Source organism: Emys orbicularis, chromosome 1 (genome assembly GCF_028017835.1).
Source record: "Emys orbicularis isolate rEmyOrb1 chromosome 1, rEmyOrb1.hap1, whole genome shotgun sequence".
NCBI lineage: Eukaryota > Metazoa > Chordata > Testudines > Emydidae > Emys > Emys orbicularis.
The window spans coordinates 28098589-28125637 of NC_088683.1; the positions used below are offsets into that span (position 1 = coordinate 28098589).

The 27049-nt window shown below is 40.1% G+C and overlaps 1 protein-coding gene across 3 annotated transcripts in view; it reads right to left on the minus strand.

The window, feature by feature from the left end:
- RELN (reelin) overlaps positions 1-27049 on the minus strand; it is a 469941-nt gene that overhangs the window by 113832 nt on the left and 329060 nt on the right. For all 3 annotated transcript variants that reach the window (XM_065399319.1, XM_065399303.1, XM_065399311.1), the window contains 5 exons: positions 25020-25256; positions 20182-20374; positions 17383-17495; positions 3386-3523; positions 1688-1874 (listed from right to left, as the gene is read on the minus strand). In XM_065399319.1, coding sequence (XP_065255391.1) covers positions 1688-1874; positions 3386-3523; positions 17383-17495; positions 20182-20374; positions 25020-25256 — 868 coding nt within the window. The remainder of the gene's footprint in view (positions 1-1687; positions 1875-3385; positions 3524-17382; positions 17496-20181; positions 20375-25019; positions 25257-27049) is intronic.

Here is a 27049-nt window from a genome sequence, read left to right on the forward strand (position 1 = left end):
GAACAAAGCCAAAATTAATCCTGAAATGAGAGACTGATAATGGCAGTAAACATTAGAAGTTCAAATACAAAGTGGCTATTTGAACAAATACAAAGAAATAGCAACACGTGTGTACGTGCTCCGAAAACAACACACAAATGTCAGCCAATGATTACAAATAATTTATTATAACATCTATCACCATGGCAGCGAGGTGCATTGAACACAGAACATCTAAACACAAATTAAATAAGCCACCTTCAATTATGGCACTCAGACTGCTGCTACTGAAAAAATAAATGCTAACCTAACCCTTAGAGATCAATAGAAAGAAGCCAAGAATTTCTAAATGAGATTTTCACTCTTCCTAAACAGAAATAAGAAGAAAAATAATAAAAGAGAACCCCAGATCATAGCAGCTTAATTCTAATTTAGCAAATTACTTTGAGAAACTTGGCTTGAGAAAATGAGCCAGAAGGAGGAACATCTAATAGAGAAGACAATTATATCAAAAATCCAATTATCACAATTAGCTAGTTAGACTGATTGGTCTGTTATGAAACTTGCAGAACAGCATTGCATTTCCAGGAGACTTCGCTGTATACATATACATAGGTGCTGGAATTGGGAGTACTGGGGATGCTGCCACACCCCCTGGCTTGAAGTGTTTTCCATTATATACAGGATTTACACTTTGGTTCAATGGCTCTCAGCACCCCCACTATAAAAATTGTTCCAGCACCCCTGCATGTATATAGAAGTTCTGAAAATTATTTGATGGGATAGATTTTTGTACATGAGATAAACGACGTACAATTACACAGCTTAACATATTAATTTATTCCTCTGGGGGTCTGATCCAACTTCTATTGACTGCAGTGGCAGTTGGATCAGGCTTGTAAAAGGAAACCACATAACTAGGTGTATAGTTTTCCTTTCTGTAATGAAAGTCAGATATTACAGCTGAGATAATGTAAGAAGAAAAGTAAATCTGTGACCACAAAGCCCTTCTCCTAATCTTACATTTGGTTCTAAAAGTATCTTTTTGCTTTCATCTGATTATATATTATTGATCTGCACATTTCCTAATTTTCTCTTTGTTTCATGTTATTTTTGTGTGTGAGCCAACTGAGTCATGCAAACAAAGTATCTCATAAGAGCTAACCAGGCATTTTACAGAAGGCTGGAAGAGTAACATATCTGTATTTTCACCAGTTCCAGTTCTTTGACTTCACAAAAAGTTGAATGCCTTGAGGGTCTAGGGAAAGAACTAGCCTCTGAAAGAAAGACTACTGCCCTTTCTTAGGAAAAAGAATTAAAGAATAGTCACTAATAGGAGTTGTAAGTTACTTGAAAGAAAATACAGTATATATACAAATCCTATTATAAACAATAGCAGATTAATATGCAAATTTCTCAGGTACATCACTGATCCTTTACTTCCTCCCATTACACATGGTATTTTTTAGGTGAACAATTAACTTCTGCATTCCCATCCTTTTTGTCTGTAAAAAGACTAACTTGGCATTGTTCTGCACACGTATCCATATTTTTGTCTGTTTTGCATTTAGGTACTGCATGTCATCTAGGCTTGTATCTCTTCCTAACACACATACCAATCTCCTTCTTTGTTGATGTACAACGACATTAGGTTCCACTTAAAAGATATATGTAAAGTGTTTCTAATTTATCCAACTCTTGGCCGTACCTTGGTGAAATAGAGGGATGATCCAGAAGAAATGACCCCACAGCCTTGTTCAGGTTTTACAATTTCTCCCCCAATAACTTCCTGCCATTCAGTCTTCAAACTATTTGGGTTCTCAAAATCAGACATTACAGTTGAAGGGAGGGAAGTCTCAGGGTGACATTCAGTGCCCTGGTATCCTGGATCACACCTGGAGAGAAGCATAAAGACACCAGGCTCCTAAAGATACATATATATTCTACTCGATGTTATCCACAATTACTTTAAAGCAATGCAGCAGCCCTTCTAAGTTAGTTGTGAAATAATCAGACTCCCTGGAATCACAAGTTCAGCCCTTCTGAAACAGATACACAGAAGCTACTATCTAGGTAGATGTTTCCAATGAGACAAAAAATGAAATGGCTATTCTGTTCACAGGGGTATTAAGGGCGAAATTTCCAAACAGGCCTGCACACTTCTGCACATCTTCTGACCTGTGTATTGCACAATCCCTGATTTGGAGGGAGTATTAGCAAACTGGAATTAGAGCATATACAAATTGGTCACACACAGAAGGGCCCATGAACTGTTAAAAATCTGTCCTTACAAAAAGTTTCATGGGATATTTAAGAACAGGGGCTTGTCCTAGTGACCATGATCAAAACTTCTCCTCCACTTACAGTTACATAGTGTTGCTGTCTCTCTCCCCCCAAAGATGGCTACATTTTAGTGGTTAGTTATACCTGCATTTATATAGTCAAAACACTCTGTGATCTTTTGGGATGGAAGGTAAATGAATGATACTATGGGGAGAGAAAGTCAATGGCATTTGGGTTACTGACTTCCATTTGTGACTTAGAAAATCTCTCCTGTAACGACCTATCTTGTGTGGACATGTACCACAGCTCAACTCTGTGTCTTAGGTTCTAGAATATTAACAGCTATCAGAGGTTTTCCTCCTGCTCACATGGCAGGGGCATTTGCTTTTGGTGTAGATGGATCTTAGTAGTATCCCTGCTGTCCCTGTAAAGTTCTAGCCATGGTTTGGAGCACATTGACTACTTTGCAGTGTCCAAGAGGTCTTGAAATTTGTTAGTCTACTACTCTTTTCTATGTTTTTACAATGCGGATAAACATTAATTGGTTATGTTTTTTCTATATCCACGACCTCTATATTTTTAAAAAATACCATCATATTTTTTTCTCTCTCTAGCTATTTAAACACATGCCAGTCACTGTGGTATCTAGATGATCTTGAGGCCAGTAGGCACTAGCCAAGTCCCTGGTATAAGTCACAGAAGCCTAAAGACAGTTCAGTGTGATACTGGCTGCCAAATAGTACCCACCCAGGGGTCCACTCTGACAACATGGGATCAGCTGGTCACAGCAGTGCCCTGGTTATATTCCCTATGCCTGGGACAGGATGGTGATGCTGGAGTAGATGCAGTTATGATGGCTGTACCCCACTGAAGGATCTCTCCACAGCCTGGATCCACCAGGTATATGGCTGCTTTGCTTTTGGGGACTGGAGCACCTGTTGGCTTTTGTTCTGGCCATAATGGTTTAACCAACACATTATTTCATTTATTTATTTAGATTTTAAATGATCAAAAGATACATCTCCAAAGCTCTAGGTGCCCTAACATCCTTATAACACAATACATAAAATCCCAGCAGCATTCAGAGTCACCATTTCTGGAGGAACTGGCAAACATGCAATACCTGCATACGCCATGGTCGCACCAGCCATGTCCATTACACATATTTGGACATTGCTGTCCAATGTAGATGTTGTCTAAAGCCCATTCATCTTGGACTGTGTAGTAGCACTGACTCCAACGGAAACGTGTAGCACTGGACCTTAAAATTAATAACAAAATTGTTTTATTTATAATGCTTTACACAACTCTCTGCAAGAGGCTAGAATGCAACAAAGCAGAAATACAGAATAAACTAGTTCTACAGTTCTACTTGTAAGAGATTGACACAACTGAAGATAGATTTTGATAAACTAATTTTCTAGATAGAAGCACCTTTATGTGCAGGAGAAAATGAGGGACAATCCAATTATTCATGACATTTCTGAGGAATGTTACAGAGGTGCTTCATCGCTTTATGCTTAACAGAAACATGACGTTTAAAAACTTCATGAAGAGGAGCAAACTTCTATTCAGTAGCATTCTGTGAGGATGATAAGACATAAAGCTAGAAAAGAATGGCTGGAGACTGAATTTAAGAGATTTTACATGTCAAGCTTGTGAGTTAATAGGTTGTACCTTGCATGGTAAGACTGCCTGTCGGGTACTGTATTATTTAAAACAAGTCATTTTAGAAAACAATTTTTCTGTATGTTATTTCCAGTCACTAACAGTTGTGTCATTTTTACTGAATACAAAAGTTTCACTTTGTTGAGACAATATTACAAGAATTTATGATCTGGTTTGACATTTTAATCTGTTTTTAGAGGCATATATGTTTTACATAATACATTTTTGCTTTTATTTTAATATTTTTTAAATGACCCATTGTTGGCTAGGCACTCAAATGAAATCCAAACCCTGTAATTTCATGCAATATGTTAAAGGTGTAACATTCCCCACCCCTAACCCAGGTTTTGTGGTTGTTGTAGTTTCTGTCCTGCTGGTAATTTGACTTCTCCACTTCAGCCATTTCTGAGAACAAGGCTAGAGAAAAATACATAGCTTTGGCCATGTTAAAACAAAACAAAACAAAAAATGTTAAAAGAATGTTATTAAGGTTGCCAAGTCAAGTATTAAAAAGCAGAAATGCCAGAACTAAGTATGCATGGATGCATTATGATATCATCTTTAACAATATGATCATATACTATTTTCCCCTCAGGACCCCTGCCTCATTTAGTGCACAGGATGGACCTCCCTTGGGGATGAATCAGGATTATGTTAAAGCAAGCTGTTGTTTATAGGACCCCTAGCTCATTTGTTGCAGAAGCTGGTAGATGTGGAGTGAATGAGGCAGGGGACTGTAGGGAGAGAAAGGAGGGTCTCATGGCTGAATACTGTCCTATTCTACCTCTACTTCTGCCAAAGAATTCCTGTGTAATGTTAAGCAAATCACTACACCAAACTTTTCCCAGGTGGTCACTAAGTGTGAGTTCCTCATTTTGTAAGTGACGACCTGAGACCCTGGGCCTGATTTGTAGAAGTGCTGAGCAGAGAGTTGTGCTTGAATATAAAAAGTACTATATGATGCTAAGTACTCTGAAAAGTCAGGTCCCAGGCATCTCAAATGGGACACCCAAAATTAATGGATATATTTTACCATCATCTCTGTGTGTCTGAGCTCTCAATCTGTAAAATGGTGCTAATACCCCACCACCTCAAAGGAGGGGTTTGTGAAAATAAATTAATTAATGTTTGTGAAGCCCTTGGATACTATACTGATGAGCTCCACAGCAAAGTCTCTGAGGAAATTAACAACTGTGTCTTCATAGTAGGGTCTGAATAGTGTGCCATAAATAAGACAGAGGGCACATATTGAACAATGAGGCTAAAACAAAATATTGAATAGCTGCTTATTAATTGAGCACCGTGCTTCTTGAACACTGAGTGAAGCAGGGCATCTGTAGAAAAATAATATGTGATTATGTAATTAAAGACTGTCTCATAATGTATATGCATAAGGGAGCTAAAGTAAGATTGCTTAGGCATCGTTAATTTTGGCATTTCTTAACTTTTGAGTGCTTGACTTTGCTAGCTGAATAATGTTGTTTTAACATATTTTTACTTTGATTTGATATATAATAGTGAGAACCACTGAAATCCACCTACAACTGAACAAAAAAGTTAACTTCTTTTGCATAGGAAGACCTCACTTTCTTAAAGATGTTTAAAGGTGATAGAGTGATAGCCAGACATATCAAGATGCCTAAGCATGCATGTATCCCGATACTCAAAAAATGAACAAAGCAACAAGGCTAGACAATTCAAAAACTCCCAGAATATACTAAAATTCCCTATTTTGAATTGTCTAATCTTGTTGCTTTGTTCATTTTTTGAGTATCGGGTCCTGAGGTCTTGGGTAGTTTGCCCACCCTGCCCCCAGCCCCCTACTCCGAGTCCCCTCCCGCACCCTGAACTCATTTCTGACCCCACCCCAGAGCCCACACCCCCAGCCAGAGCCCTCACCCCCACCCGTACCCCAACCCCCAATTTCATAAGCATTCATGGCCCGCCATACAATTTCCATACCCAGATGTGGCCCTTGGGCCAAAAAGTTTGCCCACCCCTGATTTAAGTGATAGTTAGAATTTTGTTTAAAGCCATCAACTAAAGGCTTCTGTTCACCTTTAATGCTGTAGGCACTGCTTTTTCACCCAAATGAACCATTTCCCCCCATTCTCAGTAATTACTTTTCATCAAAAAAATAGTAAGAGTTTTACACTATATAGCGGGGTCGGCAACATTCGGCACGCGGCTCGCCAGGGTAAGCACCCTGGCGGGCCGGGCCAGTTTATTTACCTGCTGACGCGGCAGGTTCGGCCGTTCGCGGCCCCCACTCGCCGCGGTTCACCGTCCCGGGCCAATGGGGGCGGCGGGAAGCGGTGCGGGCCAAGGGATGTGCTGGCCGCGGCTTCCCGCCGCCCCCATTGGCCCGGGACAGCGAACCGCGGCGAGTGGGGACCGCGAATGGCCAAACCTGCCACGTCAGCAGGTAAATAAACTGGCTCGGCCCGCTAGGGTGCTTACCCTGGCGAGCTGTGTGCCGAACGTTGCCGACCCCTGGTATATAGAGTTAACATGCCTGGGCAGGTTTGCAGATTAAATATTCCTTCAGGATATGATGTATTGACAAGTTAGATCATAAAAGCTATGAATGATCCATTAATGCCTATATCATCATTTAATCCACAGAATAAGGACTCCCTAAGTACACACAGACACAACTGACCATAAACATTCAGAGTTAGCTTTTACTGTTTATTTTGTCAGTGACCTGAAGATAATGTGCCATTGACTCCCTGCATCCCCCCCCAAAATCCTTTAAATTCTTAGAACTGTGTTTCTAAAATCCATTGAAGTATATCAAGGAACACTAAAGCTCACTGAACAATGGTGCTCCTCAAGGCACCTTAATCATTTTCACTTCATTGAGATCACAATTTGTAATCCCACAAGAAGAACCATAACAATCGGTATTTGCTCTTATTGGGTTCAAAGAAACAAAAAAGCCACTGACCACAAGGAGAAATATTTTTGTAAAAGACTGTTTTTAAAAAACAATGCACTGACAGATTATTTAACTCATATTGTTGTTCCAAGTTACTGGAGTGGAAGCATTATCTCTGTATTCCCTTGCTTTTAAATGATGATCATAGCTTCACAAAACTCAATTATGCAGCACTAGAACCTGTGGGGGACATTTTCAAAGGCATAAAGGACAATTAGGCACCTAACTTCCACTGAATGTTTTCTATTGTGTAAGTAGTAAGCATGAGTCCTATGCACAGTTTCCTGTAGCAAAAAAGTCGAGAAGGTATAGTATAAACGGCATTTCCCTGATTTCCCCCAGTTGCCCCAACTGGCTGCCCATGGTGCACAGCTCAGGGGATGCCAGGACACACAGGGCTCAGAGGTGAAAGCAAAGAGATTTTACACCATCAGGCTCTTAACTGCTCTGCACAAGTGACAGTACCAGCAGACCCACTGGTAACAATTTACACCTCTTTTTGTGCAAAATGTTGTGCAACATATGGGATGTGGAATTTAAAAGTTCATCCACATTTTATGTGGCAGCACTTGAGAGATGCTGCATCTGGCCATGCATTACACAGTACTGTAGCCGGGACTAATGGACTGTGCAGGAGATGCTTCGCAACTTGCCAACAGTGACAGACCAATAGGTGCCACTGCATTGCCTGCAAACAGAGGTGACCGTTCCCCCAAGAAGCAGCCTCTCCTCCAGACATATCTTCCTGGATATGGAACTGCTTCAGTGACCTGCCCTGTGATTCTGAATGTGGAGTAGGATTTATGCCAACTGCAATGTGGAGTTTGAGTACTGAGCAAGAGTAATGGAAGTGAGTACATATTCTCTAGTCTTAACTTGGTGTGCTGGGCTATAGCTGCAACTCCAATTACTATTAAAGAGTGTTGTGGCTAAAACTTGGTGCATTGACTTGAAAGGAAGTCCTTTAATTTAGCAATGGCATGGGATTTGTTTCTCATATTTACAGGTGGTAAGTGTATTGAGTTGAACTTTTTAGACCAATAGAAATGTGGCCAAAATCTTCTTATAAAGAGCTCTTCTTGAAAACAACTTGATCACTTTGTCAGAAACTGAGAAGTGGATGGTCAGGCCTAGTGGTTGAAGCAGCAGTGGTCAGGCCTAGTGGTTGGGCCGGGGACCTGAGACAGAGTCAGAGCAGGAATCAAGAATGGGGTTGGAACAAGGCTGGAGCAGGAGCAGGAGTAGTCTGTCAGAACCACAAAGTGGCAGGGGATACTCCCAGTGAGACAGTGATATTGAACAGACTGAGTGGCTGCTCTCATTGGGAGCCTATATCCCTGGCTTTGGGATCACCTGGTTAGACCTGCACCTGTGGACTGCCTGAGTCCCAGTTGATTGATGTGGAACCCTCAGGTAATCAGGCTCAGGGATGACTAATCAGCCCAGCAGCACTTATTGGGTTCAGGCTGAGAGTACTCATCAGGCTCAGAGATGACTCATTACATTTCCTTCCCTCCCCCCATTCAAAAGATGCCTACCAGGGGTCTTTGGACCAGGCTTATAAGGGTGTAATTGATGGAATTCTCAAAGTGGGTTGGGTGCATGTATGTTTTCAATGGGCTCCCACAAATGATCAGCTGGACCATCACCCTCCCAATCGACAAGGTACATAGCTTGGAATCCAAAATTTGCTTCACCAGATACTCCTCATACCCCTGGACCATGATGGGTGGAAGTGATGGTTGTACTCATCTGGGGAAGGGGTTGTTGGTGTGCTTTTTCAGCAAAGAGATGTGGAATACTGGCTGCATTTTCATCACCCCAGACAGCTGGAGTTTGAAGGCCACAGGGTTGATCTGCTGGATGACTCGGAATGAGCTAAAATATCAATAAACCAACTTCCTTGAAGGCCAATAGAATCAAGGTATTGTGTTGAGAGCCATAATTTATCTCCAACTGTGATTGGAGCGGTTGCTCACTCATGAAGGTCAGCGTAACACTTGTAATATTTTTGGGCTGAATCTAGATGGGCTTTCAATTTTTCCTGGATGCAGTGATGGTGTTTGACTAGGTTAGAGGCTGCAGGTACATAGGAGGCTTGTGGCATGGACAGGTGAAAACGAATGTAGAAACCACAGTTGGCATAAAAGTGAGTCTGGGGGTTGATCGGTAGTTGGAATTACTGTACAGTAACTCCTCACTTAACGTTGTAGTTATGTTCCTGAAAAATGCGACTTTAAGCAAAATGATGTTAAGCGAATCCAATTTCCCCATAAGAATTAATGTAAATGGGAGGGGGTTAGGTTCCAGGGAAATTTTTTTCACCAGACAAAGAACTATATATTATACAGATATACACACAGTATACATTTTAAACAAAAAATTTAATACTGTTCACAGCTATGATGATTGTGAAGCTTGGTTGAGGTGATGAAGTTAGAGGGTGGAAGAGGGAGGGATATTCCCCAGGGAATACCTTGCTGCTAAATGATGAACTAGCACTTGGCTGAGCCCTCAAGGGTTAACACGTTGTTAATGTAGCCTCTCACACAAGGCAGCACGAACACGAGGGAGGGGAGACAGCATAGCAGACACAGACAGACACACCTTGTGTGTGGGAGAGAGAGAGAGAGAGAGAGAGAGAGAGAGATGCACACTGCACCTTTAAGTAAGCTGACCCACTCTTAAGTGCATTGTCTTTTTAAGTGGATCGGGAAGTTGAGACAGCAGCTGCTGCCCCAGGCTCTCTCTGTCTCTCATGTCCCATCCCTGCTCTATATGGAGATGGGGTAAGCAGGGTGCAGGAGCATGGGGGAGGGGGACACCCTGACATTAGGCCTCCCTCTTCCTCCCCTCCCCCCTGCACAGCAAGCAGGAGGCTCGGGGAGCAGCTCCAAGGCAGAGAGCAGGAGCAGCACATGGCAGTGGGGGGAGGGACAGCTGACCTGCCCGGCAATTGCTAGCCTGCTGGGCCGCTGCAGCACAGGGAACCTAGGGGAGCGGGGAGCTGATTTGGGGAGCTGATAGGGGGGCTGCTTGTCCACCCTGGTTACAAGTCCCCACCAGCTAGCTGCAACAGGCTGCTCTTCCTGCAAGCAGTGGACAAAGCAGGCAGCTGCCAAACGACCTTAGAAGGGAGCATTGCACAACTTTAAACGAGCATGTTCCCTAATTGATCAGCAACATAACAACAAAACAACGTTAACCGGGACGACTTTAAGTGAGGAGTTACTGTACACAAATTTGGTGAAGGGAAGGAGGGAAACCCAGTCATGGTGATGATAATTCACAAAGCAATGGAGGTACTGCTCCAGAATTTGGTTCACTCGTTCAGTCTGCCTATCAGTCTGTGAGTGATAAACTGAGAAAGCATACAGTTTAACATCCAGGAACTTGAACAATTCCTGTCAGAAGTGTGAAACAAACTATGATCCCTGGGCAGTGGAATCAGCGCACCAAGGGGTCTTTGTTTGAGCACAGACATCACAGGATTCAATGTAGGACTCAATGGATGCATGTAGTTTTGGACACGAGAAATATCAAGAGACCAGCTTCAACATTTTCCAATGGCTGAAATGGCCAGCCAGGGATGCGTCATGGCATAGCTGGAGTATTGCTAAATGTGGTTCACCACTGGGGATATAGATCTGGTCCTTTAACATAAGAATCCCATTCTTGACAGAGAATTTTGGCTTAGGAACTAAGTCATACCAGTTGACATAAGGTTTATTGCAAATGGAACATAGGGTAGGAGAGGCTTCACATGAGAAAGCAAGCCATTGTTCACCATCACACTGATGAAATGGCAGGCTTAAAGACTATGGCAGGTTCAGGTGCCATATTTTTCTTCTCCAGCTACTCACCCTTGTGGACAGTGCATTGGGCTTACCATTCCAGGGAACAGGTCATAGTGAAATTGAACCTGGAGAAAAAAAGGACCACCAGATCTGATGCTGGTTGAGAGCCCTTCCTGTTTGTAGGTACTCCAGGTTCTTATGGTCTGTATATACCTGGATCTGGAAACATGCACCTTTCTGAGAAGATGAGGATGTCATCTAGATAGATCCCACGAACTGGCCTAAAACATCCCTGAAAATGTCCTTGACAAAGAGCTAGAATGTGGCTGGGGCATTGGAGAGACCAAAAGGCATAACCAGATATTCAAAATCGTCGTAACAGTGTGCAATGCTGTCTTCCATTTGTTACCCTCCCAAATACAGACTAGACTGTAAGCCTCATGAAGATCGAACGTGGTAAATACCTTGGTGGAACCGATTCTTTCCAACAGCTTGTTTACCAAAACCAAAGCGTACTTGCTCTTGATGGTGATTTGTCCAAGACGCGATAGTTCCTGCAAAGGTAAAAGGAGCCATTCTTCTTTTTTCATAAACAAAATTAGGGCCTCAGCAGAAGATATGGATAGATGGTTGATGTTCTTTGCAAGATTTGCATCAAGGTATTTCTGGTTCTGATAAGGAATACATTTGTCCAAATGGAAATCTAGCCCGTTAGGGTCTACATGGGAGTAAAGTATCAGCATTCCTTTTATCAAATACATCAGCAAACTCTTGATATTTTGCAGGGATTAATGTGCCATTAACTCCTTTAATCTGCTGGTCACAGAAGGCAGTGGGCTACTCAGTGCTGGTTCTTGTTTCATTGGCCCGGACTCAGCTAAACGGGATTCTCGGCAATAGCTCAACTCAAATCATAGTTTGAGCATATTTCATAAGATGTGTGGATCATGTACTGAGAGCCATGGAATATTGAGCACGGTCAGAAAGTGTGGTGACTTAATTAAATTAAAATGCAGAGTCTCTTGGTGATCTTGGATTTCAGCCTGGAAGGGCATGGCTTATTGGACAACTGAAGAAAAGGACAGCATGCTACCATCAATCATTACCACTAGATCTGGGGTGGGCTTCCTTTGCACTGGAAGCTGATTAACCTTAGTGAATCCAGTATCCAAGAAATTGCTAGAGGCACCAGAATTCATTAGTGCAAGCTGGGTTCAATTCACCTCAGATGTAGTTGAGACCCAGAGATGGAGAAAGACCTGCAGGTGCAGAGGATGACAGTTCACGGCTGCCAAGATACATATGGGCAGAAGAGGGGGCTTCGTTGGAGAACTCAACTATGAGGTTACATCCAGCTGCAAACCCTCTAATGGGGCTGGACATGATTGTTTCCCTGGGTCTGCTGAAAGTCTGGATTTAAGGGGTCACTCAATGGCAAAGTAGCCCCGCCCCCCAGTACAAAAAAGCTGTTCTGATGCTAATACTCCTTCCCCTGATCAATGAGATGTCTTCTCTTTCTCTTCACACTAGTCTGCATAGGCTCCAGTTCTAGGACAGCTCAAGGGGATGGCTGGAATGAAACAGGACAAGGCTGGAGTTGTGTGCACGACCTCTTCTTTTCTTGGCATTGTTCGAACAAATGACTCTTAATCTGGAGCCGCCGTTCAATATACAAATCCAAACTAATGGGAGGTTTGACCTGTACCAATTCATTTTTCCTGTCGTTGTTCAGACACTGGAGTAAATGCTGAATCTGTGCCACCTTGTTCCACTCTTGTCAGCAACCAGATGCTGAAAATGGGCAGCATAGGTAGACACAGGCTGACAGTCTTGCTGGAGAAACTGCAGCGTGGCTTAGATGGTATAGGTGCAATTCGGATAATCAAATATTACAGAGAAGGTGTGGATGAACTTGTCAAAGTTACTGAGAATCAGGCTGGCCTGTTCCAGGAGTGGCTAGCTCCAGTTCAGGGTTTCACCAGTCAGTACATTGATAATAAGGCCCACCTTGGTCTGATCATCAGGATACATCACAGGACTCATCAGGAATAAAAGGCAGCACTGGTGGTTCCCATCAAATCTGTCTGGCAGTGAAACCTTTGGGCTGGGTTCCAAAGGTACCATGGGGTTATCTGTGGCTGTGGGGATCTGTGAGTGGAGGAAGGCATTCTCCAGATGCAATTGGGCAACTTGATCCTGAAGACTCTGGACCATCTCTGTGATCTCAGTGATAGACATCACTCCAGGGGTTTCCATCTCAGCTTCTGCAGCTGGGCACAAAAGGAGGCAGCCTACTTAAACTGTCAGAAACTGATGGATGATCATTCCTTGTAGTTAAAGCAGCAGCAGTCATGACTAGTGGTTGGAACTGTGGCAATCAGGACTAGTGGTCATGCTGGGGACTTAAACCAGGGGTCAGAGCAGGAATTAAGAATGGGGTTGGAACAAGGCTGGAGCAGGAGTAGGAGCAGTGTGTGAGAACCACCAAGTGGCAGGGGATATTCCCAGTGAGGTAGTGATGTTAAGCAGACTGGAGTGAGAGCTCTCATTGCCTATATCTGGGACCTGGGGGTCACCTGGTTAGACCTGCACCTGTGGATTGGCTGAGCCCTGGCTGATTGATGTGGAGCCCTCAGGTAATCATGCTCAGGGATGAATCATCAGGCTCGGGATGAGTCATCAGCTCAGCAGCACTCATCAGGCTCCGAGATGACTCATTACACTGACTAGGACTAGAACAGAATGTGGGGTGGTTTTTTGTGTGTGTGTCTTTTTGTTAAAAAAGAAAAAAAAATTAAAAAGCTTCTCAGCCATTATGCTGGAGTCTCAACAAGCCAGCTCTACCATTGTAATGCAAATGTGATCTGTATCAAGGCAAATGGCGCAGATTGCTTCCTTACCACAGCACTGGGGTAAATTGGATAGAAGTGATTAGAAGGAACCCTATGAAAATAAACATGACTGTCACATGGCTCTGAATAATAAGAGCTGTTACATATCTAGGTGTCTGTCTGAATTAAAGAAAATGTATTTAGACTAAACTCTTGGTTGCAAGAGCAGTGTTAAGGAAAAACCAGTCCCTCCCATACTTTTTGAAAGCTCTCCAAAGCTACACTGCAGCTCAAGGTAACAACCGGTTTAAGAGGATTACTCTATTTAAAATTGCAATCAAGATTTTAAAAAGGCCGTGTTAATTAAGGAAAAAAGAATAAAAGGCAGAGTGTCAGCTGCATTCTCAGTGATAAAAAATTGGCTGTCTGGACAATCACCATTTGGTCTCCTACTAAAACAAACAGTGTAATATCAAAGATTTATATACAAATAATTACAGGGGAAAAGCACCTTCAAAATGTCACAACTGTTTCTCAATTTTTATACTTTTTGTATGGCTCGAAATCTGTTTTTGGCTTCCTGATGATATTACATTTGAGTCAGGTTGATGTCAAATTTAAGTTATTGTTATGGCATTACATTTAGAAAAATGAAAGAAATCATACTGATTCCCAAATGCAGAAAAAGGTACTGCAAGCAAAACACTCTCCTCTTTCTTACAGAATTTTTGTGATATGTAATTTAAAATAAGGCTGCATTCTCTCCTGGTATTAAGGAAACTTGAGGAGCCAATGCAAATTTGAGGCTGATAAAAATTATATTTGCTACCTTCTGAGATACTGTAATTACATTTACTCCATTATCCTGAAACTCTCATTCAGTCATTAGGTGTTGATTTGTTTATGAAGTCAGCAAACTGACAGCTGTTTGTTTCTCATTAGGCCTGTTCTTATGTAAATGTCTTTCATAAAATTGAAATAAATTTTCATCAGTGTTAGAAATGTTCAATTCACGTACAATACAATTTCAGAGAACAGGTGCATACATTTGATTTTTCCAATGCAATTAGATTCCTTATAACAGATTTTCTAATCCAACAGATCTCAGCTAAAACAGGGACCTTGTAAAACCATGATTACTTGGATGCACTACATTTTCAGATGCATATGTCAGTATAAAAATACCAGAAGATTAAAATAGATTTATGCCAAGGAGAGACATTGTTTAAATGACTCATTTGAAAAGGAAAATCATCCAGTCCCATGGTGAATATGCACCAAGTCTAGTTCCTTGTTCAAGACCTGAGCAAAAGGACTTTGCATTACAGGAAAAACTCCTCTCTCAGAAACTAGAGGCAGAACTCAGAGCATCCCTGCACACCCTGGCTACAGCTCTGACTATCACCTTTGGCTTTGGGCCTTAGCAGAGGTTGTGGCTCCTATCTACAAAAGGCTTTGATTCAGAGGATTCATGCAGTTCACTGAGCCAATGGCCAACACCAGTGGAACTGTGTTTCTGTGGCCTCCGAGCAGATTTAAGGATTTGGTCCCAAGTGAGTAATAGAGACACTAGAGTGACGGAATGGACTTACTGCTACATTTTCATCTCAGAAAACCTACAGAATTAACAGTTACAATAATAAAAATATATGTACATGAGGTCAAATGATTTCTGAACAGATAAGAAAAAGAACTGCTGATTTATTTAAAATTTGGATTCATCAAGGGCTAAATTGTGCTCTCAAATACTAACAGGGCTATACAGGGGAGTAAGGGTACCTCCCCACCTGGCTGCACTAGGGCTACCCAGAGCTTGGGTCCAGGTCCTCAGTGCAGCTAGGGGATGAACAAGTGGGTGGGAAGAGATCAGAGGGGCCTGGAGTGGGGGTTGGCTCAGCTACCCCCTGTATGCTGCGTCTTAGAAAGCATATTCTCCCATCCTCTAGAAGAAGAGGGGCTTGGTACAGTTCCTCCCAGGGCTCCTCCCTGGGCTGTGCAGCTTATACAGGACCTCAGGACACAATAAAGCTGTACAGTCCAGATGGCTCAGAGGTCCTCTGCATATCCAGTACCCACCCACAGCACACCTCACACTTGCAAGGGCAGAAATTTCCTTTCTACTAGCAAGTGCCCAAACAAACAAAAAACTACTACTAATCTCATCAGTGTTAGTTGTGTAGTTGTGTCCTATCCCCACTCCTCACTGATGAAAACGAAGGAAAAAATAATATCAGCTGAGAATAGTACAGAGTATCACATTACCTTCTGGTGGAGGGCATGCCATCACTCCCCCCTTTCCCCTCAACGGGAATACTCAATATCATGTCATAGTTTCCTGAAATAATATTTTTATGAACAGGAAGTAAAGTGCAGCACCCATGCCTGCTGCATGTAACACTCTATCTCCCTTTAATGGTAACTAGACCGGCTGGAGATTGATGAGTCTGCTACAGCCTTGGCTAAGAAAGACAGGTCTTTTAGCTCAAGCTTCAGAGGTCCCAGGTTTGATGCCGGTCACCGCCGATTGGAGTCTGTCTACATTACACAGTGATTATTTGTACCTTAATTACATACAAAACTCTACTAACAGAAGGAAATCCCTTCAGACACAAGATAAAATGGGATATATTAATTTTTTGTGCACGGCATAAACCAGTAACTTGACTATTATTTCACTGCGACTCTTCTCTTTAAACAAGTCTCCTAAATTGAAAATGGAATCATTTTCTGTCATCACATATGTCTAGAAAACCTAAAATGAAAAAACGCCTGTAATAACACCACTTGCAAATTTTGCATTATAAGTTTAGGTACTGTGTATGTCTTACTACTTAGTTTAAAAACAACTTATTTCGGACCTGAATCCTAAAAAGTGCGAAAAGCCTCTTGCAAGCTACTGAGTGCCCTAAGGCCTCCCAGATTTGACATCTGAGGCCATTCAGCTCCCTGCAGGATTGGGACTATTATAATCTAACTATTTGTTCATTGGCCTTTGAATGGTGATGTTTAGTATTTTCTGACCGATACTTTATACAAAATATGTGGAGACATGCAAATGAAATGATTTGCAGCCAGCCTATGGAGAGTACAGAAAAATTACAAAGGACAGGAAAAACAATGAAAAATTGATCTACACTGGCTTTAATTCCAGCTGCTACAATACATTGGGTTTGAAGATAAGCAAGGAGTAATTCTAACTGGAATGATGGAGTAATTGAAGGAATCAGTGAAGATTAATCAGACATATAATAATCTATTATTTGAATATTATAATAAAGTCATAATAAATAATGTAAGACATCATCTAGTTAAGCAAATAAAAATATGAAAGAAGGCAAAACAATTACTATTACAAGAAAAAGGAACAGGGTACGACTTTCTGGTCATTTTTCTTTTGCAAGAGGGAATGCTAGTCTTGAAAACCTCTAGAGTAAAAGAGGAACAGGGGTGACAATTCCTGGAAATGAATGATTAGTTAATGTTTGTACAGCACTTCAAAGGTGTAAACTGCTATAAAAGAACAAATTATTATTATTAATGAATCATTTTGTTGGTGGCCCCTTCAAAATAATGTGGGTGTTGTTCCTACAGTGAGCTCCATGCAGGCAGATCCCTATGCCAATGCAGAGCTCATTAAAGGATCAGAGTCTTAGTGTGTATTGTGTCCTTTGAAAAAACACTTGGTGTTCTTACCAATACTTCACAATCTAATCATGTTAGGAAGATGGTCAATGATAAAGTATTGTATCTGGGCCAAATCCCGCAGCCGTTACTCAGACAATACATCCACTGGCTTGAGCAAGGGCAGCAGGATTTCATTTATTCCTTGTGATATAAATACAAGGTTAAGTGAATAATTACATCAAAATATGTAGTCTCTTACCAAGTTTTCTGTGGTAACAGGGCTGTAATTCTCCTCCACTGCATGAATTCACTGGAATGGTAGATACTTGCTGACGTAAACTCCTGACAGCTAGGCATACTTGGAAGGCATTCCTTAAAGTAAAACATTTCATAATCAGGTTTAATCTGGAGGCAACATTAGGAACTAAATTCTTTCTGGAAGGTGAATCACATTCAGTGAATCTGGAGGTTGTGTGGTCCAGATGTCAGAGCAAAGAACTGAGAGCCAGAAGGATCCTAAGACGAGCCAAAGGCTTTCTTTGGTAACCTCATAATAGTAACAGTTTAGGATAGAAGAGACCATATGGCCCATTTACAGCAGGTCTGTCTAGCATTATTACCATGTGATGTTTTCTCCTTCATGTGGATGTCTAATTATATTTTTCAATATGTTCACAGATGCCTTTGGTATAATTCTACAAAAACCCTTTAGTGTCCTTTTGCTGTCTTCCTGTATGTGATTCCTTCACATTCTCAGGCAGTTTAGTCACAGCCTCCTTTTTACAATGTTATGCACCTCTATCATCTCACCTCTTTTTATAGTGAAAATAAATGCAAGTTCATTATCTTTTCTGGTTCTTCTGTATCATTCCTGTAGATGTTGACAACACCAGTGTCCAGTACTCTTGGGTTTTAGTGTCACTATTATAGTACAACACAAACTACATCTTCTAAATTGTTTATTTTTAATTCTACTGCTGCTGAAAATTCACCTAATTGGTTTAACTTTCTGCCCATTATCATCTCTCTGAGAACCTTTTACTGTTCACTGTTTTTCAGCATAACCCCTTTTTCTATTTTTCAGTCCTATCCTCACTATTCTGTAGTACTACTCTTAGTAGAAAGAATAGGAAACTGGGAGTCAGTACTCCTTGGTTCTTTTCCCAGCTCTGCCTCTGACTTGCTATGTAATCTTGGCCAAGTTGCTGTGCCAAATTTGGCAAGTTGCTGTGCCAAATGTGCCAAATGTTGCTGTGCCTCAGTTAATTTATATGTACATTTCTACTTTACAAATACATCACAGGCTTGAAGACTATTTTATATAAATAACACTCAGATATTTACTTGTAACTCTGTAGTAGGAGTAAAAACTTGGTTTGTTTTTGGTAATGATATTTGTGTTTAAAAGCTAAATTAAGAAAGAATTAATCATATTTTGTCTTCATTTCATCTGTAGATCCCAATCCTGCAATGAACTTTGCCCAGGTGCAGGGGTCCACCTGCATGGAGCTCATTACAGTATGGACTCTCAGACTGTGAGTTCTTTGAGACAGGGACCTGACTTAAATGGAAAGCACCTAGCACATCTTGCTATATAGCTAACAATAGAATCATAACTTGAAAGTACTTTTAGTGACTGAGAATATTTATATTTAAAGTTTAAAGAAGCTCAATATATATTAATGTTTTGCAATAATCTTTAGAGGAATCAGAGAATCTAAAATCACCCCAGCCATCCATTAAAAATATTAAAATACTGACCAAAGCTCTCATAGCTCTATGTGATTTTGAATATTTCTTCTGAAGAAAGCGGTTCCTTCTAGCAATTTTCCAAACATTTTCTCCGTTTCATCTCTCATAAAAGGTCTGATAAACGCAGTCTGATCATTTAGTGAGAAGCAAACAGAACTTTCAGACATTTTAATTAATTAGTGCTTTGTTTACTGGCTAGATTACCTCCTTGCAGCATACTACAAATAACCTCCACTCTTATCCTTTCATCATGGTAACACCTGGTGATGTGGGAAAAATGATTCAGCTGCAGGCTTTTCCTCTGAACTCCACTCAATTGAGATAGGACAAGGACGTTGAAAACTAAAGGGAACTGATCTCTCCTTAATGACAAGGACAAACTCCAAACACCTGCCAGTAGGATCTATTTGTAGAGACTATTACAGTGCTTTCCAAGTAGAAGTGACATGAACACCATTTAAGTACAGTATGTATTGCTTTGCTCTGAATACTATTTCAATCAATGAAGCATTACTGAAGGGAGAATAATGCAATGTTTAAACCTTAGGCTACTGCCATTTGTCTACTCTGCCCCCCAAAATAAAGTACCAAGACACAACATGACACAGAAAATCTTTTATATTACTCATGAAAAGTGCTGGATTGGAGTCCTGGGCACTGAAATCCTCCCTGCATATCTGCAGGATTGGTACTGCACAGTAGATGCTTCTCTACAACTCTACAACAGCAAATGTGCCAACATTTGGCAAGTAATCTTGCCATCTAGGGAGCTCAAGGATAAGATGTTAGTTTATTCTCTTGGCTAGTCAGAGTTTGGTCTCTCTGTTGACATGGACAACAAGGATGCAAATTAAGACCAATGCAATAATCACACTTTTGTTATAGGAAAAGGATAGAGACATCAATTCACATAGGCAAATAACAAGCCAGAGATGGTGCTCACTGTTGGTCACTATTACCCTGGGCTTGATTTGAACCAGTGACTTGAGGCAAGAGGCTTCATATATCATTACTAGTTTCCAGAAGGGATGTACTTTGGGTCTACGGAATGATTGAGCTTGACGGCAGAAAGAATTTATGCAAAACCACATTCCAGCAAATAGCAGCTATATCTTACTACAATAGTAGCATGGGAAACGTGTGACCCACTATGCTGTAGTGGTTGTAAGCATTCCCATTTTTTCCTCTATAAATTAATCCCTTTCTTCCCCAATTTTGTATTTCAGACTTCCAGACAATGTTCCAGACAGTGTTATGAAAAGCAGGATGTCACTAAACACAAAAGTTACTAGCCAATCTGCCTTACCTCCTGAACAAGGTGCCAAGTCAGACCGTGGTTGGTGGAGTATTCCAATTTCACCTGGTTGTCCATGTGAGGAGTAAACTGCTGTCCACAGCCCATCACCAAGTTGAATTGTATCATATATGAAGCTCCAATTTGCATGGACTGTGTTTCCACATAACGCATGCTAGAGGTTAATTTAGAATCTCCTGTAAAACTGAGAGATAAGGTAGAGAATCAGAATTCATTTCTGAAATAGCTCAAAAGGTAACATTCTGAAAGATTATGGTATTAACTACAGCTTTACTTCTGCAAACCTTTCATTCTGCAGACTACCACATAAGAAAGAGACCCAGGCATGGTCTTCACAGACCACCAGTAGATTCCAGACCCCAGTTTGAGAACCACTGAACTATAAGTTATTATGATATTTTTTGTGTTACAGTAGTGTCTGGGAACCCTAATCAAGTATCAGGTATGATACAGATAAGCAACAAAGAAGAAAGTCTTTGCTTCAGAGTGCTCACCATGTAGGTAAAGTTGTAATTTCAGACGAATACTGGGCAATGAAGATAACAAAACATGAATTTAGTTAAAATGTCTTCTTACATATATTTGTAGTTAGTCTATTTGAATACCATCACCTTGTGACAAAAGCACAGTTCTTTTCTCCACTATACATTCCAGAACTAATATCCACAATGCATATTCCTATTGCATATCCTGCACTTATTCTGAGTGAATTACCAGAGGGTTATACGTATTTATAGTTTGGCAAATCGTTTTTGCCTCAAATCAGAAAATTTGAGATCAATAAAGCAAAGTCACAATAGTTCAATTGAACAAAATAAAAAAATTGAAAGTAGTAAGTCTGAGTAAGTATCTGAAGCTCCCCTATCCATGTTAGTTGAGAAATCCTCCTTCCAAAACTGATGAGTGTATGCACGCCATTCCTGGAATTTAAAATGAAAGTCTTTCCCCCCAACCCAAGTGTGAAACTTGGCTGTGTGAACTACCGCAGGATTCATTATTTAAACCCTTTAAGTTGATCTCTGATCTCAGAGACAACTTCACCTCTTTGTTAATGCTGGTACATAGACCAGAAAAAATTCTTACAAGAGAATCCTGGTTTATCTAACTCGCAGGCAATTACTAAAATGAAATTCCAAAAGAAGTGTCCTATAGGAAAGGAGGATAGTCTGTGTCTATGATGTTCCAAGCAAAGCCTTTTTTCACTTGAAGGAAGTTTCAATATGGACTCAGGGAGTCCTTTATCACCCACAATTTGCCTCCAGCTTAACAACAGTAGCATTAAAGATATGATCTCTACCTCCTTTCCCACTACTTTTCCCTACAATTCTCCAGTGTACCTGTTTACTGCTGGACTCTACTGCTAGTGTATTTAATGCGTTCTTTGTGTGGGGAAACATTCAGCTGGAATACATTTGAAGATGTTATAGAAAGATAGACTAATGTACCTGGTACAAAAATAAACAGAAAGAGACCTACATGAAGTGTGTTTAAAAACACTGTATTATAAATATTAGTTGTGAGCTGATTTCTAGTTATGTACATAATTACACATGAGCAGGCAGAGAAATAGCCAATACCCACATGTACCCTCAAAATAATCATTCTACCTGCAAGCACTCTGAACTAATTGGTACTTCTGGGAATGATATCACAACGAATGTCAGCCAGTCGTCTTTGTAAACTGTGATGGGATTTGCAGATTTACTACACCTTCAAGGCCAGTACTTCCAGGAATAATAGAAAGCCACATGGATATAACTGAGTGATAAGGCTAAACTGACCTAGAATATTAACATAACAGCCAGATTCCAAACTCTCATATTGGGGCCAATCTTGCTGCAACTGAAGATAGCAGAAGTGTGAGCATTTTACATCTCCTTGTGTCTGATACACATAGATAATCCCTAACTATATCATATTATATTTTAATTATGTGTATTGCATGAAAACAATATGCTTTATGTCACAAGTTGATGCTTAAAATAAAAGGAATAGTCTCCAGTGAAATACAAGCAAAACCTCAATCGTGTGTAATGCACTCAACATTGTAAAGTTTTGTCCAGTCAGTTTTACTCCTTACTGATTGTGAATCTGGCCCATTATGAACAATTTCCCTCCCAGCACAGCATAACCATTTGCTCTTCCTTAAGGGCTAAATAATGGTGTCATGATCTGGCCCAATATGATTTATTCATATGCAGCTAGTTTAATTTACACCTATGGGAGTATCCCAAAGAAAAGGCTTTAAGTTAAGTTTGATAACTAACTCCAGTTAAACAAACAGAGGTGAATAAATATTACAGTTCATATTATGCTCCCACTATAATCCAAAAAACATGGGATTAATCATGCCTGTATATGACCATTCTGCAAAAAAGAAGTGTGCAACTTATTTGTTTTTCAATGTGAAACTCTCTGCACCCAGTGTGTCCCGGATCCCTTCCGTATGTTGAATCTACTTACTATTATAAAGTATATGACTCAGATGTCAAATAGATTATAAACAGCAAATTTCGATTGTTGGTTATATATAATCACAAAAAACTCAAACAATAAAAGCAAATATTCTTAAAATAAAATCGGGGATTATTGGGGAAACTTTCCCAAAACTGTACGCAGAAATAGTTCCAGATTTACAGATTCCAAGCCAGAAATGAAAGCAACACAGACAATTAGAGGCAATCTTTTCTCCACTGAAAATGGGCTTTAGGATGACATGCTGTAAAATGATTTATTTCATATTGACTATAGTTGTTCTAATGAAAAAGCAATTGTCAGAGTATTCTCAGGAGAACACTCTCAGTGCTACAGCTACCCATGCTCATGGAAAGTCATGAGTTAGAAAATGAGAACCAAATGGACTTTCGGCTGGGAAAAGCCAACAATAATTAATTTAACTACCAGCCATTTGTACAGACCTGTTATAAGTTTAAAAATTTCCCTCGAGAGAAACAAGGTCAGTGGAGGGCATAGTTCATGTCTTACAATGAGCCTGAAGAATACTTATCCAGCAATAAAATATTGGTATTCCAAAAGCTTTACTTATTTATTTGGTACAAGAAAAGATCAACATTTTTACCACTACAGAAAATTACTGACATGGCTGTAAATAAGACACTGAATTCAGTACTGCAATTTAAAAATTTTGATCTGGTCTTAGAGGAAAATAAAGCAGAACTTTTGCTTTCCCATCTAATCTTGAAAATCACATATGTTACATATGTCTAATGATAAGAGAGGGAGAACAATGTCATTAGAGGGCTTTCGTGCTAATTCTTTGACTAAGAACATGCAAACAATTTGAGTCCTGCCATGTTGTTCCATTTTAATGAGCAGTGAATACCTTCCTCATCCTTATTAAAGTAGTTAATGCTGCCTCTATAGTCTCATTATCACTGCCAGAGCACATTGTGTGTTGTTACCACAACCAAGTCAACTCCTTATAGTTTGAGAGATGATCAGAAAGTCAAATCAGATTGCTCAAATTTACTTGTTAATAAAACTCCTATGGTGCTGTTCTAGGTGTCCATGGGGATTCTACAATTATTTATATTTCCTTGAGGGTTCTTATAATTACTATGATTGTACTTTCTCAAAGTAAATGTATCTATACCAATTAAAGCCATAGTAGGTTAAAAATGTTGCTCAGACTGAGATGAAACTATGTTGCTTGGGGTTTGATCAAAGCACAGAAATTAAACTACTGTTATCTTACATTAACCTATGTATTATATTAAGACACTCCACAACTTTATTTGAACAGATATTAACGATTTACAAAAAGAACGTTGTTCAGTATTGCACAAAAATATGTATTATAAAATTAAATTTGAAAGAGTATTTAAAAAACTGTTCAGTTAAAAGAAAATGATTCTATTCAAGTCACATTGCTATCAATTAGACTTGTTTCACTGGTATATCTATACCATACCAGCAGAGATGACAAGATCTTACCAAGCTGCTGGATCTGAAAATTACTCAAAGGTAGAAACAACAGCTCAGAAGTAAACTTTAAACTCTTTCATGCCTTCCCTTCTGCATTCATCCCTTACCTGAGCTTGTCTGAAAGTCTGCTACAGTACCTTCTGCTCATTCAAATCCCTCCCTAAGATTAACTTCTGCTATGGTGACTACAAGAAATTACCCAACTGATAATGGATGGATAGTAAAGGAAAGAGTGGGGATCAGTTTATAAAAATCCATATGATGTTTCTCCTTCCCTAGTCTTCATGGGTTCTGGGCATATCACATGAAAAATTTCTGGGGGGCACCCTTGGCAAGAAAGCATGTAGGGCTAGCCCTGACTGCAATTCTTATATCAATGCCAAGCACAGTATAGATGCCTAGATAAACAGTAATGCCAGACAAAATTACTTGCAACATTGCAGACACTTTTCCTGTTCCAGAGAATAATTGTAATGTCCATGCAAACAAATGTAGAAATATAATTATTTGTCCTTTACTGGTTATTCTGTATTATGGAGGTAAAGTGATAACAACAGGTGCATTTATATTATCACTTGTAGTCATTTCGGGATCAACTTTCAATATATTGCGCAGGAAGTGTATTGTATGTGCATAGTTCTCATCAAATGTAAATCTCTGTGTAATGCAGTGTAAAATTTACTCATTATGAAAAGGTCATCGGTTCTATTGTTGTTAGTGATGTGTACATGGGGGATAATTACAATGAATAGCTACCAGAAAGATTAATATGCAGAAATCAATTAGCTCTTACTAGTACAAGGAAAACAATCACTTTGTACATTACTTGCTTATTATATTAAAATTAACTACTTAAATACAACACAAATGATCTATGTTCTCACCAAAGGGTCCAGTCATGACCACAGCATGGTTGAACGTTTCCCAAGTAGAATCCCAGAGACTGAGTGACTTCTACTAGATTGGTGAAGTCTAGACTAATGCTGTTGAAAAGCACTGAGGTCATGATGATCTCATCGATAGCCCATACATCTTCTCCCTGGGAAGAATGATACGGTTGCCACCATCTGAACTGAATACCAAATTGTCTTGCATCTTCTGGTAGCTCCACAGAAATTATTCTGAAAAACAAACCCAAGTTCTTATTCACACTGTCATTATACATAATAATTTTGTGGGAATCCAAAATGGTTCATTTTTATTTTAAAGTACATACAGAATCTAAAAATTATGTGCTAAATTCAGCCTGAGGTCTACACTGGTTTCTACTGCTGTAGATGGACTCAAAGGCAGAAAAAGTCAGGGGCAGCGAGTTGGAGTTAGAAAAACAGCCATAACATCTACTCTGCCATGGGACCTTGGACCTGCAGGAGACCCACACATTCCTAACACTGGATGCAGCAGGTGCAGCAAAAGAGGCCAAAGGTTCCATTGATTCAGCACAGCCCCACAGTAGCTTCTGCCATGCTGCTACTAAGGAGCTCCAGGAAGATTTTAAAGCTTCCCTTCCATGTGATGTGAGAAACCTGGAGGGAGGGCAAGTGAATGCAACAGCTCTTGTTTCACTAGAACTGAGATTTGAGCTACAACACAATGGCTCATATTGGCACAAGGAGGGGCAATATATATCTCCCACCATCAGCTTCAATGCCTCAATCCCTATGTATTTTGTTTTGATCTGATAAGACACACGTGGTTTGTGTGCTCTACTCTGTAGTGTAGGAATACTTTTAATTTCAAATTTATTTTCATTGCAGCATACAATGAAGTTGTGCATTCACTTAGAAGCACTGACCCTAGCAAATTTTCAGCTTGAGGACCGATCAAGATTAATCTTGTCAGGCAGAGAGATTATGTGTAGTCTTGTGTGGCATACACATTTCTTTTATGGCTGTGTAGAAATTTTATTGTAGGTCAGTCCCATGAGCTTACTGTGCTGTGCAAGGTCACTTGATTTGTCATGGCAGCTATGACAACAAACCTGTACTTGACAAACTGTGAAGAAAATTAAGAATAATATCTAATTTCCAGGAGCAATTATCGTATACAGCAGCAGGAAACATACATTAATTGCCACAGCAATGACACCTTCTTGAAAGTTCCATAAATCACGAGTACCATGCTGCCCATGTACAACATATAAGGTGAGATGTGAAGCGGAATGGCAAAATGGACATTTGTCTCCATCAGTGTACAATTAATTGCTGGCAAAGGGGTTTTCAGTAAATTTATTCTGAGGCTCATGTTTTTTCTTTATTTTTAAGAGGAAATTTAAATACAATAACAAGCCAGATAAAGTGGAAACATCATTTTATGCTCTTAGCACTAATTTTTTTTCCAGATTTTATGATTATTCAAGGTTTGTGGTATAATCTTTTGTTCCCTGTGATGTGTGAAATTGTCTTGTACCTTTAGATATCTTTGCACAAAACCACACAGTGAAAACCACTTGCTAAATTGTTTTTGTGAAGCCTAATTTATGCATTAAAACAGCTGGGCAGTGTCACGTTTATTTTAAAGAAATAACATGTTAATTGATTAGCAGGAAAAATCAAATTGTGTGACTAAACAAGGGACTTTTGGGAGGCACTGGGAAATAAATGTTGACCACAGAGTCAGGATAAACACTTGCAAGAAAAGCTTTATTGAGGTTCTAGGTTCATGAGATGGCATCCAGGATCAGCAAGCACAAACACTTTGTGAAAGAGGTACACTGAAAAAATAGCTCAGTTATAAACATGGATGGATATTTAAATAAGACAGCAACATCAACTGGGTTGCTATCACTGAGTGGTCAAGTGATGCTGTAGAATCTGCTCAAAGGCTGATTGAACAGGTTCTGCACATGTTCTTTTATGATGGGACGTAGGAAGATGAAACAGTGTTCTCAGGCTTTAAGAGCACCAGTGGAACT